This window comes from Pinus tabuliformis, chromosome 7 (assembly GCF_031772625.1).
Source record: "Pinus tabuliformis cultivar Carrire ecotype Pingquan chromosome 7, CPIR1, whole genome shotgun sequence".
Lineage (NCBI taxonomy): Eukaryota > Viridiplantae > Streptophyta > Pinopsida > Pinales > Pinaceae > Pinus > Pinus tabuliformis.
The window spans coordinates 146,210,887-146,231,492 of NC_142293.1; the positions used below are offsets into that span (position 1 = coordinate 146,210,887).

General features: G+C 39.1%; 2 protein-coding genes across 2 annotated transcripts; one reads left to right on the forward strand and one right to left on the reverse strand.

Moving 5' to 3' along the window:
* Positions 1–7,670: 7,670 nt before the first annotated feature.
* Positions 7,671–8,555, reverse strand: LOC149246260 (uncharacterized). Its single transcript, XM_089440232.1, has 2 exons — positions 8,337–8,555; positions 7,671–8,063 (listed from the first exon to the last, which is right to left on the reverse strand). Exons 1-2 carry the CDS (start codon positions 8,553–8,555, stop codon positions 7,671–7,673), a joined length of 612 nt encoding a protein of 203 aa, XP_089296358.1.
* Positions 8,556–14,995: 6,440 nt separating this feature from the next.
* Positions 14,996–18,091, forward strand: LOC149246261 (phenylcoumaran benzylic ether reductase IRL1-like). Its single transcript, XM_089457847.1, has 5 exons — positions 14,996–15,344; positions 16,454–16,588; positions 16,690–16,927; positions 17,031–17,234; positions 17,452–18,091. The coding sequence occupies exons 1-5, from the start codon at positions 15,039–15,041 to the stop codon at positions 17,613–17,615; spliced, it is 1,047 nt and encodes a 348-aa protein (XP_089313973.1). The 5' UTR covers positions 14,996–15,038; the 3' UTR covers positions 17,616–18,091.
* The last annotated feature ends 2,515 nt before the right edge of the window (positions 18,092–20,606 follow it).

A 20,606-nucleotide genomic window follows, 5' to 3' on the forward strand; every position in this document is an offset into this window, starting at 1 on the left:
GTCAGTATGGTCCAGTTTTGGCCAGTTCTGAGTGGTTTTTCAGGTGGAACTTCTGGGGAATGATGTAATCAGTTGACGATGATCCTTTAGGGTATGAAACAACACTTTTAGGGGTTAAAGAGCCCTTATTTTATTGACATATAAGATTACGGTTGCAGTGCCCAAATATGTCTATAACAGTTGCCCCCTAAAGCATTAAGTCGTAAATCTTTGATGTCGGGTGAAATGCTTTATCATGAGGATTTGAGGTATTCGAACTAGAAGTTGACCTGTATAAGATACAATACAATACATCGTCATCATGTTATTTTCATGATCTAGCTGAGGCGGGAATTCCCATGCTCAGCTTTATAAATTCATTTTCATGTACATAGAACAGATAATTGTCTGCAGTTGCAGACTGGTGATTTTTTATATGTAGAGTCATCATCCCTGGTTTGGATGATCATCTGTGCAGCTTCTGTGTACATTTGATGTCTTTATATTCCTGAATATATTGCAGCCCATATGGATGAAACTAGATTTGGGGACTTCAAAATCATTCAATCTTCGCCCGATGTACAAGTCGATCCATGTGAAAAGATGTTCTGAAGTCGAACATGGAAAGACAACACCTGATTACCAACCAATAATGTAAGATGTTAACAAACGCAAGAGGAATCACCAATAATGATAATGACCCTCAAGGTACTACAGTACAATTCACATGGTGTGAATATATGATCTGATGTCGAACACCACACAAAATCTTTCAGTCGAAGGTCATTGATGTCAACCTGTCGCCGAAAGTGAGAAACTTGCCATTGAGGCATGTAAGCTTCAAAGTACTGAAAGGGTTGTTTCTAAGTCAACTTCTTGGATAATGAGCTGATGTCAACAAGAAGTGACCCGTCGTAGGAGGGCCTTAATGTATCCCACATCTACAACACGAAATGAAGCAAATGATTTTCTGGAGGTGAAAATGATCTGACGACACAAGGTTCAGGAATGGCGGTCATGAAAAATGGAGGGTGAAGGTATTGCAGTGGATGAGGCATTAACTGGATTGTGGTTTCTCAACTGAATGACTTCTCTTGAACATATTGGCGACACTGAGATGGATTGGTAGCGTTAACCCCAACAGATGGATGGTGTGGAAGACCAATGGTGAAATGACCAGTGAACGGAATAACCCAACCCGACTCAATCATGGTGATGGAGTGAAAGTGTCATGTTCAAGAGCGACTTGCTACCATAAAATTCTTCAAGTTTTCTTCCCTTTTCCCCCAGTCATTGCTAACCAATACCTCTTTATTTTTGTCAATCTTAAGGAGGATAACAGATGCTTGTTCTATAATTTGCCCTTCGGGAAAACCTGTCACTATGTTTTAGCGAGCCTAGTGATAGTGAAACTCGTTCTTGTCTAGGGGACAAGTTTGTCGCTATTGTTTTAACAAGTTTAACGACAAGGATAACTCGGTCCTTTTCATGTTTAGAGAGTTTGAAAAGGGATGAAAAGGAAACTCCAGCAGTTCTTTTTCGTAGCATAATCCCTTAAGTCTGAAAAATGATAAAATAATACAAAATGGATGACTTTTTTATCACTTTAGCGAGCCGAAGAGACAAGCGCTCGAACTTTTCATGAGATAATCCCTAAGGTCTGAAAAAGATTAAAATATACAGGAGGGATGGCATTTTGATTACTTTAACGAGCTAGAAAGGCCAATAGCTCAACAATATTTTCATATTTAACAAGTCTAAAAAGATTTTAAAGGAGACTCGTTTTTTGAGGAACGAGTGGCATTTAGGGTGGAAACTGGTTCTAAGTAAGCTTGGAACTTCTCAAAACATGGTGATGTGAAGAGGTTGGCTAACAGGACCACTCGTCGCAGTTGTTCCTCAAAAGGGTAAACAATCAAGTGGAAGCGTATGATCGGCCAAAAGGATGGAGGTGATGGCAGGAACACAACCAAGGCTCAAAAGGCTGATAGCATGGCAATCACAAAGGTTATTTACCGAAGGTGGGTTCATTTTTTAACGAGCTTGAACCGTGGGGAACTATGCTCAATGGTAGGTTTATTTTTTAACGAGCTTGAACCATGCGATAACATTGCTTAGTGGTAGGTTTATTTTTTAATGAGCTTGAACCATGCGATAACATTGCTCAGGTGGTAGGTTTATTTTTTAATGAGATTGAACCATGCGACAACATTGCTCAGTGACCGGTTCATTTTTTAATGAGCTTGAACCATGGGATAACATATGCTCAGTTTAGTTTTTCTTTTTATGTAAACTAGAAACGACCAAACTAAAAAGCTAGAAAAACTAGAAAGCTAAGGAACAACTAAGGTTATGTAGGATGGTTTCGTCTGCGAAATAGACAAAACATTTCCTTTGCTTTGTCTGCAGAATAGACGAAGGTGAATGGTGTGTCAGACCAATCACCTAACCTAAGAAGTTAAAAACTAAAAAACTAAAAAGCTAGAAAGCTAAAAAGCTAAAAAATGAAATTGATCATTTTTAGTTTGCATAAAAAGGTTTGCATGCCTCCAGGCATCGAGAAAAGGAGAGTTTCCAGTAACCATATGGAAATCACTGTGGTTAAGTAGGATTGTTTCACTTCCTTGGCTTTGTCTGCAAAGCAGATAAAGGTGAATGGTGTTTCAGACCAATCACATGACTTACAGGGAAATCTATCTTTTCAGTTGGGTTCGTCTGCCAAAGCAGAAAAGGGTGCATGCCCCCTAAGCTTCGTTACATTCACCGGACTACTCCTGCAATCAGGTGGATGGAATGAAGGTTGAAGAGACATTATTGACGCAAAAGGACCATTTAGGGATGATGTTTGACTTGGAGCTATGCTTGAACCAAGAAATGAAATCTGGTCAATAGTAAAAAGCTTGCCTTCATGTGAGAAACACATCACTCGAAAGAGTGTTGAAATAATAGCTTCCATGTTATAAACATAGTCACACCCAAGGAGTAGATTGCAATCTAACGGCCCTTGGGCTACCATCACATTCAAGTGAACAGTTTTCCTTCACAAAGTTATCGATAACTTAGGAAGGATCCCTAATGGTCGACTGGTTCCTTTGTTAAAGCCTAACAAATTCTGTGTAACAGGCATAAGCAATGGCAAACCAAGCACTTTCCAAGCAGTTGAGGAAAGGATACTCACTGATGCCTCTTCATCTACGATAGTGCCAGACACGATCATTTTGTAAATGTGTACTATGATCCAGAATGGTACATAAGAAGGAAGGCGGGATCTTGCTAGTCGATTCCAATCGAAGGAAGTGACTAGACTACTTGGAGGGGGTACCGAATAAATGGGGGACATAACCCCTTGAGTAGCAAGAACTGGGGGATTCTCTTCTTGTTGTGAAGGAATGGGTGGATTGCCCCCAAGTTCATCCGACTCTGAAGTGACAAAAAGAATTTGAACAGTATCGTTCTCACTCTCTTTGGGAATGGTATCATCTGAAGGTAAAACTGGGTCAACTGCCATTCCGACCTGTTGACTTTGGTCCAGTATGGACTTAGAAGACTCACTTTCAATGATAGGTGTTTCAACCAATGGTTGAGTTATTTCAGTTGGATTTTCAACTAATAAAGGACTTGGGGAGAGTTTCCTATATCCAGATGGAAGTCGCTATGGTGAAGCAAGATGGTTATGTAAGACTCCTTTGGCTTCATCCAAAAAAGGACAATGGGGAAGGGTATGGTCCCCTTCACATAACTTACATGGAATTTGGACCTTTCTTTTCTGCCCATTATTACTAGTTGATGGTGTGTTGTCAACTTGATCACCAGAGGTTGATGACACTGTTTGGTGCGAATGGGGGGACCATTCTCTCAAGATCTAAGGAATGCTTGGACAATCTCGATGAAAATGGTCTCCTCTACAAATTATGCAAGGAAATCTAGGAGATTTAATGTGCGGATTTTCACCAGATGATTCATGGTTGCCCCCTTGCTTAACTGACTTCTTCTTCTTCTTCTCCTTCCCTTTCTTCTTCTTCTCAGCTACTTGGTTACTAGTATCACTATTTTCACCAAGCGAAGAGGAAGAAGGGGAGGGAGAAACAAATGAAGAAGAAGGCAAAGGGTCAACTTCAGTATCAATTGGTTGTTGATTCGATTATTGAGGAATTACAGTATTTTGAACGACAGAGGTTGAGAATAGCCATACTTGCAGGCCAATTGTAATTCTCGGAAGGGATAATGTAGCCATATATGGAGCACCAATATTTCCCAAAGAAGTAAATGGACTAGGATTTCCTTCGAAAAGGATTCCTTGATTGGTGGACTCCATTATCTCAACCTAAGATCAACTAAGGAACAAGGATGTTATTCTGAATTAAATAAATTTTAATGACGCTTTGACACAACTTTTCTTTTTCAATTTTTAAGAGTCGAGAAAAATCTAAAGATGACTCTAGTCCCCTTCAATTTTTAATGAGCCTGAAGTGACAAGTGCTCAGATGGACCTTTTCTTTTAAAGAGTCGAAAAGGAACGAAAGTGACTACTCTGGAAATCTAGACAGAGGGATTACCAAACCAATCGCAAAACTGCAATATACACCTTGGTGATAAATTAAAGAGAAATTACCAAGGACTTATGTACGACAGTCAATCTTCCCGAATGTTGTGTTCAGTGCATTGCGATCGATAGGGCGGCAGACACGGCTTCCTATGGATAAAGGATATAAGCCTATTGTGGTCTCCCAATATATACTTGACGGTACGGGGAGCACAAGTCTGTGCTATCACTTGTCGTATCAAAGAGGAGGAATCACCCAACCTTCGATGAAAATGATAGTTACTAGTTTTTACAACGCCAGAACACGTCTCTAGCCTAGACCTCTAGATGTGTTGCGTTAGGTTCCAAAGCGTTGTTAAGTTCATTGAAATTTATTTTAGAATTGATCTTGCTTAGAATTTTTCCTTTCAATGGTTCACCGCATGATGTAGATTTAAAATTCCTAAAAATGCAATCTACAATGATAAACAATTGTTGTTTATTTTGAGCAATGAAAATCCTAGCTACTAAGGAAAGAAGATTACGATTCTTTCAAACAAAGAGCAAAGAGCACACACTAAATTCACTTTTCCTAAATCATTTTTCGCACACAGTCTAAATGCAAATGCAAATGCATGTATTTGTTTTTCATTCCCTTAATGTGAAAAATTCCAAAAAGGAAAACTAAGTAGAGCAAAGATCTGAAATATTTTTACTCAAAGCGACATTTCGACAATTTCTTTTTCAAAATGAAAGGAAGACTAAACGACACTTTTCAATTTCGAATAGAAAATGCTTTCGACACTTCAAATATCAACAAATCAAATCAAATGCATGACAAAAAGTTCAATCGACTATCTAGAGAAGGAAGACTTTACGACACTTCTCTTTTTGACACAAAATGACAGTTACGACACCTTTTTGTACCAAAACGACAGTTTGATTTAAGAAACTTTTCGACAAAGGATCGTAAATGATGGACAAATACATAAAAACTTTTACTAATCCTAATCAATGGAAGCTGATCTATGTAATGCAAGCAAGCTTCAATAATGAGGCACTGCTCAAGAAGCAAATCAACTAAACAAACTAAAAACAAGGACAAAAACCCCAAATTTCAAGAAGGGAAATAGGCTTAGTCAGTCATCGCACCTGGGCTTCACAGAAACAAGTTGAATCACACCTACTACACTCAGGAAGTGCGATGCATACTGGTTGACAGTGACAGAGAGTGCGATGGGCCAGGGAGCGCAACTAAAGTGGGTTTTGGCTCAAATTTGCAGCTGATTTCAGTGAGTTAAGCTGAGTTATTATGGACAGTAAAGAGAAAAGTACAGATGTATGATCTTTATAGGTTACTGAGCTACCAAAAGGGCATCTAGAATGCTTGTAAGTCAAATGTTCAAATCATAAACCAAACCGGAGATTGACTGAAGCAGCATTCATCTACTATGAAATTGCAGAGCAAGAGCAGTTCGAAGGCTATCTGGCTAACTTTAGGCTCTGTCTATAGTTTATAAAACAAACAACAACAACAAAAAAAACATCTATTCGATCCCCAACGAAGTTGCCATTTTGTTTCGGGGAAAACTAGTATCTTTTTGATCTGCTAGCCCTCTAGGATTGGCGGCTATCCTAGAAACAAACAATTCAAAGCAATTTTCGATTTCCTCGATGTATGATAGATAAGAGAGAGGCAAAGGAACCAACCTGGATCTTCCGCTTGACTCCTTGCTTGATCTCTCTCCCCCTTGACAGAGCTTGCAACTCCTCTCCTACTTATCCTGCTTAGAGAATACTTATAGAAACAAAGTAACAAAACACCATCAAAGCATCTTGATCTATTATATCATAAACATTGTAGAATTAGAAATACAATGAACATAAAATGGCATTCACAAATAACAACATTCACAAATACACAATTGTATGGAGGAAAACTCAAAGAACTTTATTAAAATAGAAGGGAGAATTACAACCCAGCTGTCTGATCTAGCATCATCCTCCCAGCATCAAAGCCCTCTTCACCTCACGAAAAGCAAGATCACCCAACAATACAATGCTCTTTCTCAGATAAAAACTATCAGCACTTCCTTGCAAATTACAAAATTCCCGCCTCCAGATCTCTCAGATGAGGGATCCATTTATAGATGTGTGCAAGGGTGTGAGTCATCTCTGGGTTTTTGATTAGTGCCATTCCACTTGTTGTTCTTGGTTCCACTTGGAGATTTCTTGGATCTCTTACCCATCCCTGGGCGAATTCAGAGAGGCAAGTGTCATAGGATAGGTTTCTAGAAAATTCCATGAGCATCCACTTAGCAAATTGTCTCATACATTTGTCCATTCTCGCTCATCACACCCCACAGAAGGCCTCTTCAGTATGCATCACACCTGGCTAGTGTAGGAGTCAGTATGCATCACACCCTGACAGTGGAGCAGTCAGTATGGTCCAGTTTTGGCCAGTTCTGAGTGGTTTTTCAGGTGGAACTTCTAGGGAATGATGTAATCAATTGACCATGATCCTTTATGGTATGAAACAACACTTTTAGGGGTTAAAGAGCCCTTAGTTTATCGACATATAAGATTGGGGTTGCAGTGCCCAAATATGTCTATAACAACAGTACATAATTCTTGTCATTTATGGAGAACAATAATGGATACTTGTAAGCTTCAATTTACTTTTTAAAAATATATTTCAGAGCTATGCTCTCTGGTCTCTTTTCTTCTGGATGGAAGCAACCCCACCTTTGTCTTTGGGTTGCCTATTTAAGTTGCTGGTAGCCTCATTCTGTTGAGGAACTACCTATAGTTACAATGTAGTTACATTCCAGTTTCTGGAAGTTTGTTTCCTAACTTATTTAAAACTAATTTCTAATCTAACTACTATTCAAATTAAAGGAAAACATTGGTTGTGAAAACCTTCTTTTAAACATAAAATAAAATTAAACTAAAAGTGAATTTAATTTTAATAGCTTGTCCAGTTGTCGCCTCCCTAATTGGATGCTCTTGCATCAGGCTCCCGGGGTGAATGAATCTCATGGCTCCTGTCCATGAGCTCTTCAATCGAATACCTGACGCTTTGAATCTATCCGGCATCCAACCAGGAACTATCCTCAATTGGACGGTTCTTCCATTTAACCAGGTACTGTAAGTACTCCTTCTGTCGTGTCTACCTAGCTACCTGAGTATCCAATATTTGTTCGATCTCTAGAGGCTTGGCTAGGGGCATCTGTCTAACCCATGTCTCTGTCTCTCCTTTTGCCTGGGTGTCTTGTGTGTATTCTGTTGAACTGTCCTCCACATTAGTAGTAATGTAAGGGTACAGGTCTGCCACATTGAAAATGGGCAAGATCCCGATACTCGGGGGTAGTTGCAGTTCATATGCATTGGCAAAGAACTTTTGCAGTATCCGGCAAGGCCCTATTTTTTTCAGTTTGAGCTTGTTATATTCCCCTTTAGGAAACCTCTCTTTCCGTAGATGTGCCAATACCAGGTCTCCTACATTGAATTGCACTTCCCATTGTTTTAAGTCTGCCTTCTGTTTATATCTTTGGCTGTTGTCCTGCAATTTGGTTTTCACTTGTTCATGAAGTTCGTTGATCACCTTTGCGAAATCTTCACCATCAGCACTCCTTCATTCCAACCAACCCAAATCTCGCAACTCGTGCACACCACGGGGGTGCATTCCGTATAGGATCTAGAAAGGACTTCTGCTCGTACTCCTGTTGGGTGAATCATTATAAGCGAACTCTGCTTGTGCAAGTACGCGATCCCACTGTCGTGAATTTTCACCAACCAGACTATGTAACAGATTCCCTAGACTTCGGTTCACTACCTCAGTCTGCCCATCAGTCTGTGGATGATAAGTTGAGCTGAAATTTAATTTAGTATCTAACTTCTTCCACAAAGTCCACCAAAAATGACCTGTGAACTTCACGTCCCTATCTGAAATAATAGACTTTGGCAAGCCATGTAGTCTGACAATTTCTATGAAGAACAAGTGGGCTACATGCGTGGCATCGCTGGTCTTTTTATAGGGAATAAAATGCGCCATCTTAGTAAAGCGATCCACTACTACCATGATTGAATCGTACCCCTTCTGTGTCCTTGGCAAGCCTAAGACAAAGTCTAAACTGACTGAGTCCCATGGTCTGTTCGGAATAGGTAGGGGTGTATACAATCTTGTATTTTGACTATGTCCCTTTGCCAGTTGACACATCTTACATCTAGCCACATATCTCTGTACGTCTCGCCGCATCTTCAGCTAATAAAAGAAGTGACTTACTTGGTCCAAAGTCTTGTCTATGCCAAAATGTCCAGCTAGACCCCCACTATGTTTCTCCTGAATTAAGTTTTCCCTCATTGAACATTTTGGGATACACAACTGTCCTCCCCTGAACAACAATCCTTCCTATATATTATAGTCTAGCCACGAACTGTTGTCCCTCAATAGCGAATTTTGGCAAGCTTCGTATGCTTCCTTAAAGTCTGCATCTGTTTCATACAGATCCTTGAGATGCTCAAAGCCTAACACCTACACTCTGCTTTCCTGTAAAATCAAACTCCTCCTGCTTAATGCATCTGCCACTTTGTTGGCTTGTCCACTAATGTGTTTCAACACAAACGTAAAACTCTAGAGGTATTCCACCCACTTCGCATGTTTATGGTTCAGCTTATGTTGTTGCATGACATATTGCAAAGCAGAATTGTCCGAAAACAGAACAAATTCATTTCCCATTAAGTAATGTCTCCAATGTTTCAGCGCTTGTACCACTGCATAAAACTCCTTGTCATAGGACGTATATTTCTGTCTACTCTCATTCAACTTCTCGCTGAAATAGGCCACTGGTTTGTCCTCTTGGCTGAGTATTGCTCCAATGGCTGTCCCACTGGCATCGCAACGAACATGAAAATTTTTCTTGAAATCTGGTAACCTCAAAATGGGTCTTTTGGTGATCTTCCTTTTTAGCAGTTGAAAACTCTTTTTAGCCGGCTCCGTCCAATGAAAAGGTTGATTTTGTTTTTTAATGGTATCCACCATGGTTGCACAAATCCCACTAAAATCTTTTATAAATTTCGATAAAAACACGCCAACCCATGAAAACTTTGTACTTCAAACAAACTCTTGGGGGATGACCAGCTAACTATGGCTGCAACCTTTTCTGGATCCATCTTTAATTCATTTTCTGAAATCACGAACCCCAAATAAATTAACTCCTTCTTAAAAAACATACACTTTTTCAAATTTAACAACAACTTATTTTGCTGCAATTTTTCCAAGACACACCTGACGTGTTGGAAATGTTCTTCCCTTGTCTTACTGAAAATAAGGATATCATCTAAATACACAATCACGAACTTTCCAATATATTCCTTCAACATCTCGTTCATCAAGCGCATGAATGTGTTGGGTGCATTGCTCAATCCAAATGGCATGACCAACCATTCATACAGGCCTTCATTGGTCTTGAAAGTGGTCTTCCACTCATCTCCTTCTCAAATCCGAATCTGATGATATCCGCTTTTTAAATCAATCTTTGAAAAATACGTCGCTCCACTCAAACAGTCCATCATATCATCCATCCATGGTAAGGGAAACCTGTACCTGATGGTAATCTTATTTATTGCTCGAGAATCAGTACACATCCGCCACTCTCCTCCTTTCTTGGGAGCTAAGACTGTTGGAACCGCACAAGGACTTAAACTCTCTCGAATCAACCCTTTGTCCAACAACTCCTGTACCTGCTTCCTGATCTCCTCATTGTCCTTTGGACTCATTCAGTAAGCAACTTTGTTTGGTAAACTAGCTCTTGGAATGAAATCAATATGGTGACTGATACTCCTTCTTGGTGGTAATTTATCCGGTAAATCATCCACTACAATGTCGCTAAACTCCTGTAGCATATCTTGTATCTCCTCAGGAAAATTAGTAATCTCAGTGTGGATTAACACTACTCTTGGCCTTCGCACAATTGCAAACTTTATTTCATCATCTCCAATCTGTTGTAGGAACTCTTTTCCTCCTAACAATAACGCTTTTGTTCCACTGTTTTCTGTTGTATCCTCCTCTTTCATGGGTACCAGCGTATGCTTGATCCCATCTTTCGCAAACTTATAATAGTTTGTCTTCCCATCATGGACTACTTTCCTGTCATACTGCCATGGTCTACCCAACAGTATATGGCACACATCCATCAGCATAATATCACAAGTTACCTTATCCTTATACCTACCAATATGAAACTCCACTTCGCACTACTCATCAACCAACAGTTGATGTCCTTTTTATAACCAAGACACTCAGTATGGGGTTGGGTGCTTCAATCTTTTTAAACCCAGTTTCTCTACCATTTCAGTGGCTACCAGGTTGTCAGTGCTTCCGCTATCAATAATCAATTTACAACATTTCCCATGTGATTTACACACAGTTCGGAATAATGCTTTTCGCTGTGTCTGGTCAGCTAATTATTTAGCTGGTTTCAACAATACCTTGTTCAACACCAAGGCCTCTCCTATCTTAGGCATGTTCTCCACTTCTTGAGGTGGTGCCTCAGCTTCCTCTGGTTGAGCAACATATGCTCCTCTTTGTCTTGCTTGATCACTTTCAGGACATTCAAAAGACCGGTGTCCCCACTTGTGACACTTGTAACACTGATAGGCATTTCCTCTGCCTCTGCCATTACCTCTTCCTCGCTGGTAAGGCCTTCCTCCTCTAGTGTTACCTTCTTTATCAGTTGGTCTTGTAGTTTTTGAATTGCTGCCTTCTTCATTGTTGTTGGTAGTTCTGCCTTTGGCAAAAGATTGTCCTCTTCCTCGGCCAGATCCACGTCTTCTTCCGGCATTCTGCTTCCTGGTGATCTTCTCTTCTTCTTTTAAAACACTTTGATATGCTTCCTTTATGGACTTGGGAAGAGAATACTAATCTCATCTAGTATCTCCATTCGTAATCTGTTCACAAACCTCGTTGTCTTTTCTGGGGTATCTTCGACATAACCTGCTTGCAGATTCACTCTGTAGAATTCTTCTGTATATTCCTTCATAGTCATTGCCCTTTGTTTAAGGTTTTGTACTTGTCTATATAGAGAAATCTGATAGTCTTTGGGTAAAAACTTACTTTTCATCTTGGCGATCATCCTGTTCAATTTTTTAATTGGTGGCTTATTTGACCTTCTCCTTTCTGCCTGCACACTGTCCCACCACAGTGCTGCATGTCCCTTCAGTTTGGTGGCTACAAACCTAACCTTCTTATCCTCATTGATTTCTTCACATTCGAAGTATTTATCCAACTCGCTAATCCAGTCCAACAATACTTCTATAGATAAACTGCCATCATAGTTCGAAAGCTCTGGCTTCGGTTTGCTGCTTGCTAACAAAATAGACCTCAATAATTTTATCTCTAGCCCTTCCTCATCGGATCCATCCGTCGTAGCTGCAACTTCTTCTTCATTGTTGTCACCACCTTCTAGATCCCTACGCCTCCCTGCTTCTACTGCTGCCAATCTGGCACTTAGGATCCTGATTTCTTCGCGCAATCCTGCATCGGCTACTCTCTGAATGGATCTACCTCGACCTCTTCTTCCTACTTCCATATTTTTTCTTCCTTAAGGAAAGAACTTGCTCTGATACCAAAATTTGGTGACAATCCACGAGACGCCGAGGTGGCAAGCCTACGTGGTGGTTGGCCTGCGTTCAAATTTTCCTGCGCTCGTATTTTCTTGGGGTTTTAGGGAAGGTTTTAATGGGCAATTAATTCTCCTTCGTCTTGAGGTGGTCTCGGTCTGTGTGACATAGCTCTATGGCGTGGTCTGTTGTGGTTGAGTTGGTTATGTTTCCACCGATTTTGGTTCTGCTCCCCTGCGTTTTTACCTGGTTCGTTCTGCAAGGAAAGGATGGCACTTTGCCTCCTGCTGTCTTCTGGGTCGTTCTTCGGCTTTGGTCCTCTGTTGTTTTGTTAATTGTGTGACGGTGTTTCGTTGGACCTGGTGGTTGCTTCTTGCATGTTTTTTCGAGGAGGTTTTGGGCTCTGTGGTCGCCCTGGGTACGCCTTGGCTTCTTTGTATTTGTTCATGGATATTTGATTTTACCAGGTTGACGACACTATTTTTAACTGTTTTAGTGGTTGCATTGTTTTACCAGGCCCTCTGCCTGACTCTCTCGACGATGGCTTGACGACTTCTACTTGAGGTAATTCCTCTTCTCCGGTTTTAATTCTCTGTTTCCTTTTACTTTCGCTGGCAGCTTTGCTCCTGGTGAGCAGATGGTGGTCTTGTGGCTCTGTGGCCGTGGTTTATGCTTTGTTGGGTCTCAGTATTTGTTGGCCCTCTGGTCGTTGGTTACGCTCTGTTGTGTCTTGGCTTTCCTTGGCTCTGGTGCCATTGGCTATGCTCTGTTGGTCTCAGTTTTGTGGCTCAACTATGGAGCCCAGCCTCCTCTTCAGGTATCCGCTGTGGGTATTCATCCTACCCTCTCTCTGTTCTTTATCATGGGTTTATGGTTAAGCACTAATTATCTATTTTTCTGTGCAGGTACTCGGCCCTCGTCACGGTGGTTGCAAGGGTTTGGTCTTTGGGGAAAATGCTGGGGTCTTCGTCCTTCTAGTCCGGCTTTACGCAAACTGGGTAGGGTCCTTCCTGTTTACGCTATGCGGTCATATATATTTTGTTGGTAGCAGTTAGGCTATGCCTCTATCTGTTCTCGGTCTTAGTTGGTCTATTGATAGGTGGCCTCCTGTGCACCGTGTCCTCTGTTGTAACTTTTGTTTATGAATTTGGGAAAAAGTTTATGTATCCCATCTCTGGCTGTTGGTAATGCTTCGGTCTCTACTCAGTTTGGTTTGTTCTGGGTTGTGTGGAACCCTCCTTGGCCTGTGTCGATTGTATGAGGACTGTTATGGATGGTTTTTGAAGGCTTTGTGCCTCGGACCTATGTGGGGTTACAAAATGCTATCTTTTTGTGCTACCGTGGACTTTGACAAATGTTTATACACACACACACACACATATATATTGTAAATTTTCACTATTAAATCAATAGCATGCTTTTGTGAAATACCTGGATGGTTTCTTCTGTTGTGTTTGGCTCCTTCAGTTTGATGCACAATTTGATTAACAGTCATTCAATTCTGTCATTAATTTCTATGCACAATACATAATTCTTGTCATTTATGGAAAACAATAATGGATACCTATAAGCTTCAATTTACTTTTTAAAAATATATTTCAGAGCTACGCTCTCTGGTCTCTTTTCTTCTGGATGGCAGCAACCCCACCTTTGTCTTTGGGTTGCCTATTTAAGTTGCTGGTAGCCTCATTCTGTTGAGGAACTACCTACAGTTACAATGTAGTTACATTCCAGTTTCTAGCAGTTTGTTTCCTAACTTATTTAAAACTAATTTCTAATCTAACTACTGTTCAAATTAAAGGAAAACATTGGTTGTGATAGCCTTCTTTTAAACATAAAATAAAATTAAACTAAAAGTGAATTTAATTTTAACAACTTGTCCAGCTGTTGCCTCCCTAATTGGATGCTCCTGCATCAAATATGCTTCATTATATATTCAAAACAAAACCCATGCCCATAAATGTACCATATTTTCAAATTGATATTCCCAATATCTATAACCACATTCAACAGTGGTTGTGATTACTCCATACATCTCAATTACTTGTTTCTCTGCTTATGGAGTTCCAGTTAAATATATGTCTAATTTTTCGCACATATCTTTATTTCTGCTCATATTACTTTTTTCGCACACTTTCATCTCTTAGAACACTTTTTTCACACACTTTTTCACATACATGGATTTTTTTTAATGTGATGCATGAAAAAATATATTCAATAAAATCGATAAAGCAAACAATTCTAGATATAAGTTTTTTCTTACATTTTGTATTCCAATTTATTGTCTTCTATTTTTTTCTTCCAAATTATATTATAATTTTATAATTTCTTACATAATAATCAATTAATTAATCAAGTCCTTAATTGACATGAACTGATCCAACAATTATTAAAAGAGGTAAAGACTGAACTGATCCAACTTCCAAACAATTATTAAAAGAGGTAAAGACTGAACTGATCCAACTTCCAAAAAACACAAGGACTATGTTACTTTACAACAATCCATCTTATTATGTAATTTGACCAAGTCAAAATATTTACATAAACATGACATTACAACATTTCTTTCAAATTTAATTTAAAATGTCTCTCAAAACAATTATATACATTTTGAAACTTATGGAATACTACATTACATATATTTACATTGTTCATCCAAAAATATTGGAACCTCAAAAAATCCAAATTCAACACATTGGGCTAGTGTTCGGCTAGTGTTCTTTTTTTCGAATTCCTTAATAAATCATCTGGACACTTCTCATCTCTAAAGAAGTGGTTGTTGCAAAACGTGAGTTTACCCACCCCATAAGGTCCACCAAACGGTCTTTAGGAATCCAATGTTTTCCTGACAATCTCTATTTCTGTGACCACCTCCTCCCTTGTTTCTTTCTATAAGTAACTTCGTGTTTGTTTAAGAATGAGGCGTGATAGATCCCAGAGGGCAAGAATCACTGACCTTCACATATTTATTCCAATTCTAATATCTCTACTCGCTGTCTACCTGATTTTTCAGTGGCGAGCCAACTTGACAGGGTTGGACATGGCCAACAGCAGCAAGATTCTGATTATTGGAGGAACAGGCTACATTGGTCGTCATATATCCAAAGCCAGCCTTGATCTTGGTCATCCCACATTCCTTCTTGTCAGAGAGACCTCCGCTTCTAATCCTGAGAAGGCTAAGCTTCTGGAATCCTTCAAGGCTTCAGGTGCTGTTATACTCTATGTAAGTTCTCTCTCTGCCTTTCAGATCAAACCTAATGGATCGGTATATTTTATTTCTAGTGATTTCGTCATTTGGTCTTTTCCTGTTCCGGAAATGAGCACTGATTAGCATAAACTACCTGTGAAGTGTTTTTTGTCATTCAGATATGGTCATTTGATCATCTCTTATGGTGGGCGGTGAGATTTTCTCATTCATTATTTACTGTAATCGGTTTTACCGTTTTCGGCTAAGTTTGGCGTGTGAGTGTTGTGTAGTGTTTATTTTCTTGTGGCAAGGTTAATTTTCTCATTTATTGTAATGAGCTGTGAAAACGGATCAGCATAAGATCATTCTGCACTCTTATTTTCTTATGGGTATGCCCATTTGATCGTTCCTTGTAATGGGTTGGAAGCTCTGAATATGATACCCTTACTGTATTCTTCCTGTGTTGTGCCTTTTTGATCTTTTGTGAGCTCTGAATATCATACCCTTACTGATTTTTCCCTGTGTTATGCTTATTTGATCTGTACTCTACAGGGTTGCGATATGTGGTCAGTATAAATTCTTCTCCTTTGGGTTTTTTTCCATGGATGCTTGCTTGTTTCATATATTGATTTGTGAGGAACGATGAGCATATTTTGTATCTGTATTGGTTTTTCCCTTGTGAAAGTGATTTTAATTTTTACCATCCCATGTAAATGGATTTTGAAGACCAAGTTCAATCCATTGATTTATTGCTGATTTGTTCTTGTGGGTATCCCAAATTCCGATAGTCCAAGTGGGTTGTAAGGACTGAGAACGACGTACTAGTTTTCTACTTTTTTCTTCCTTGGTATGGATATTTTGCCCTTTTTTGTGATCGATTATGGAAGTAAATATTATACAATGTTTTGTTCTCCTAATGGAGAGATTCGACTCTGCATTTATCTGTTCTATATTTGGATTCCACAATGTAGGGGTTCTGTTATATATTTTTGTCTTTCATCTGAAAAGAAATGTGCTTGCCATCCTATATTCTGAAGAGTCCTCTGTTTCAGACAGGGCATTGTAGGAGTAGGTGTTCATTTAAGATCTCGTTTTTCTTGGATATGCCTAGATGCATGACCTGGTATAGGATCACCTATTTGCAGGGATCTTTGGAGGACCATGCAAGTCTTGTGGAGGCAATCAAGAAAGTTGATGTAGTTATCTCGGCTGTCAAGGGACCACAGCTGACGGATCAACAGAATATTATCAAGGCTATTAAGGAGGTTGGAACCATCAAGGTATATAGCACTGTTGATAAGGTTTAAGATTTTGATATATAGGCTATAAGTAAATAGAAATTCCAGATGTTTTTCACAACTGTTGGTGATGATATTTACAGAGGTTTTTGCCATCTGAGTTCGGGAATGACGTTGATAGAACCCATGCAGTGGAGCCTGCAAAGACCATGTTTGCTACCAAAGCGAAAATTCGCAGGGCCATTGAGGCAGAAGGCATCCCTTACACATTTGTCTCTAGCAACTGTTTTGCTGGGCTTTTCTTGCCAAGTTTGGGGCAGCCGGGCCTTACCGCCCCGCCAAGGGATAAAGTTGTGATATCTGGAGATGGAAATGCCAAAGGTGTTTACAATGTTCTCTCTGCTCAACAGTTTATGTTCTATGACTAGCATTTGATCGTGTACTCTTTGAGCAGCTATTAATATAGCCTACACTGGATATGCAGTTGTTTTTGTGAAGGAGGAGGATATAGGGACATTCACCATCAAGGCAGTGGATGACCCTAGAACTCTAAACAAGATCCTGTATTTGAGGCTTCCTGCCAACACATTTTCTCTTAACGAGCTTGTAGCTCTGTGGGAGAAGAAGATTGGCAAGTCTCTGGAGAAGACCTATATACCAGAGGAAGAGGTCCTGAAAAAAATTGCAGGTTAGAATTTGGAATATTTTTCCTCCTTCCTATGGCACTTGGAAAATCTATTTGAGAGGAGTTTTATGCATGTATTTGCTTGCATTATGTGTCTTGAGTATAGATTATTTTGCTCGGTAGAAAATAGGGGAATTGTAGGAAGAGTATTTTGTTTGTTGATCCGTTTAGAGTGAATGAGTGACTTAGCTCTTGTAAAATTCTTTGTTCCGTGATGCAGAGTCGCCATTCCCACTCAATGCTATAATGTCAACCGGCCACTCTATTTTTGTGAAAGGGGATCAAACAAATTTTGAAATCGGACCCGATGGTGTGGAGGCTAGTCAACTCTACCCAGAGGTGAAATACACTACTGTTGATGAATACCTCAGCCAGTATGTCTGAGGTTGGTTGTGAGAAATGCTTGGCAGAATGATAATGGAGGCAAGTGCCTTATCCAGTTTAGATAAGGCTGTTGCTACTGTTACATTTTTAGTGATTAATACGAGCAATAACCAAAGCTGACACTCCTTAATTAGCAGTGGAGACAAATTGTGGCAAATAGTTCATTAGGTAGTAGATGCCTTTTGTTTTGTAGGTTAAGGGAGTTGTGTGGATAGCCAATGATCAATCAAAGTTAAGATTAGTCATATCTTGGCTTATTGGCACGTTGCTATTATGTGAAAAATACTACTTCGCTTAAATATACATTTGGGATTTTAATGAGGTTGTTACTGCTTTCTGTTTTGTATGTTAAGGGAGGTGTGTGGATAGCCTTGATCAGTCCAGGTTAAGATCATTCATATCTTGGCTTATTGACACGCTGCTATTATGTGAAAAATACCACTTTGATTAAATATACAGTTGGGATTTTACATGGATTTGTATTGCAAATTATGCTGGGATGTTGTCGTCGCCCTTTTGCTTCATTGCATTCCCTGTGTGAATATGAGATATTGTCCAAAAATGTGTATAGCAATTTCTTACTTTTTTTTTCTCCAAAGACATTAATTTCAACTAAGAAAAAACCGTAATTATGCATCTTTATTACCATACAGGTACATCAACCATTAATATTGTGTCATTTAATCCGATGGTTTTATTGAAATATTCATCTTTATTAAGTACTGTGGGGATAAATTAAAAAACTTCCAAGTGTTGCCTAAAATTTTTGGGTTAAGATAATTTATATTCATTAATTTATTTATTTTTGAGACATGTTTTTATTCCATCTTGGTGGGTTAGTGCTGGGAATTACAAGTAGGAGGTTGTAGAGTTAAGTCCTTGTGCTGGCTATCTCTGTAAATATTGTGTGCCAAACTTGATATATCCATTTTATTAGATTGTCAAACCTGCAACTAAACTGTTTATTTTGGATCATCTTTGGAATGAAGAAAAGTTCCCACTGGATTTTCCAAGATGTGCATCTCATTTGAGGAAAAAAATAACAAGTTCTTATTTTGGATATCATCTTTGGAATGAAGAAAAGTGCCTACTGGATTTTCCAAGATGTGCATCTCATTCAAGGAAAAAAATAACAAGTTCTTATTTTAGAGGTGGGATGTCACCTATTTTATGCCATGTACATTACACACACCTAATTCCTAGGAACAATGGTGCGAAAAACTGTTCCAAACCATCATTTAACATTTTAATGTTTAAAAAAAAGGTTAAATACAAATAACTTGTGCTCTTTTTATTATTTTCCCAGTTATGGTTACCTCTTACACGGATAACAGGCACTGTGCATTAAGGTTTTGTGGTTCAACCTGGGCAGTATTTGTATGTTGTGGAATGCAATGGTTGATGATCTTAACACAAATTTGGATTCTCATATCAAAGATGGGCTTTAGGTCGAGTGTGGCTAGTGTGACAAAGAGCTCTTGGGCAGATTTAAAATATGAAGTAATCCTTGAGCCCAAATGTTATGAATATTGTCTTTATCAATAAAATGCAATTCTGTTGAGGATGAGAGTGTTGATGTTGTTTGGATGCAACGTTATTTTAGTAACAGCTAAATACTATATGCAATCTGGAGCTTTGATAGATGCATCTTAAACCTATAAATCTAGGTGCTCATCTTTAATTCAGGTGAAAAGAAAAATAATTAAACATCTATATGACCATAGGCAGAGATGAAAACATGGCGTTCCTCTGAAAGCGGGAGTTGCTTCATATGGAAAATGTACTACCTTCGGACATTTGCATGCATGCAATCTTGTGTGTCTTGCTTATGCTGGTAAGTTGATTGACAAAGCCACCTTCCTCTGATCCTTTGGGGCGTCATGAGGTTTCAGGTTTATATCTGTGTTATCAGATGGTCTTCTCACTTTAGCATAAAGGTTACATCAACAAGATGGCTGGATCCCAATGCAGCAGGACCATAGATTTATGGAAAGGTAAAGCCTTCCAAGTGCTCACTTGTGGGTCAGCAATAACTATACTGAAATTTTAGACAAAAGTAATTGTAGAGGCTGAAGTTACTAGCTCTAATTACCAGTAATGACTTTCCATCTCAATGTTGGTGAATATGTTTGTTGTAATTTCTACTTCAATGTGGATTATATGTTTATGTATGTTTTTGATATAATGTCGACCAACTCATTATGCATGTGCGTTGGTTGTATTGCCCTTACAAAAAATATTGTTGAATGGATGCACTAATAACAGGGTCTTGTTATCACTCCAAGAAACTCTCCTAGGTTGTAGCTCGGAGATACCTGATAACGTATAATCTTCAATATTGTTCTCTGAACTATTGGAATAAATGATGGTTTGGATCAAGTCAGATAACCATTTCAGCTCTATTCTCACTCAAGACATGTATGAACACTCTCACCAATACAAGGCTTTAGACGACTAATGCTCAATAATTTATAGATTCAATGGATAGATGGAGAATATTGACTGTCCCAGCAGATTGCATACATAAACATAAATGAATGGCTAGCTATAGGCAGCAAAAGAGAATACTGACTGTACTGACAGATGCATATATGACCACATATGGAAGGCTAGCTACAAGCAACAAAGAAGCTTGCAAATCTATTTTATCAAAGCAGAGATAAGATGACAGTTATCTGGCCTTAAACACAAAGAAAACATGAACAAACTGTTCAAGTGCAAGCATAAAACAACAAAGAGATTGAACATTGAACATATAATAACAAAAGAAGCTTATATTGCTAGAATGAAGATGAGAAGCTTGAAGGAACAAAGGAGGAATAATCTCCAAAAGTTGAACCCTTATTACATTTAGCTTTCAACGATTTATAGTCTATTTACAATGCTCCTGAGCTTTGAGAGGCTCGGAGTCTTAATCTTTCCTCTCTGCCCCTTTAACTGTTTGATGCCCTGACTAGGCAAGCATGGGCTTGGAGGATTATTCTTCTGACA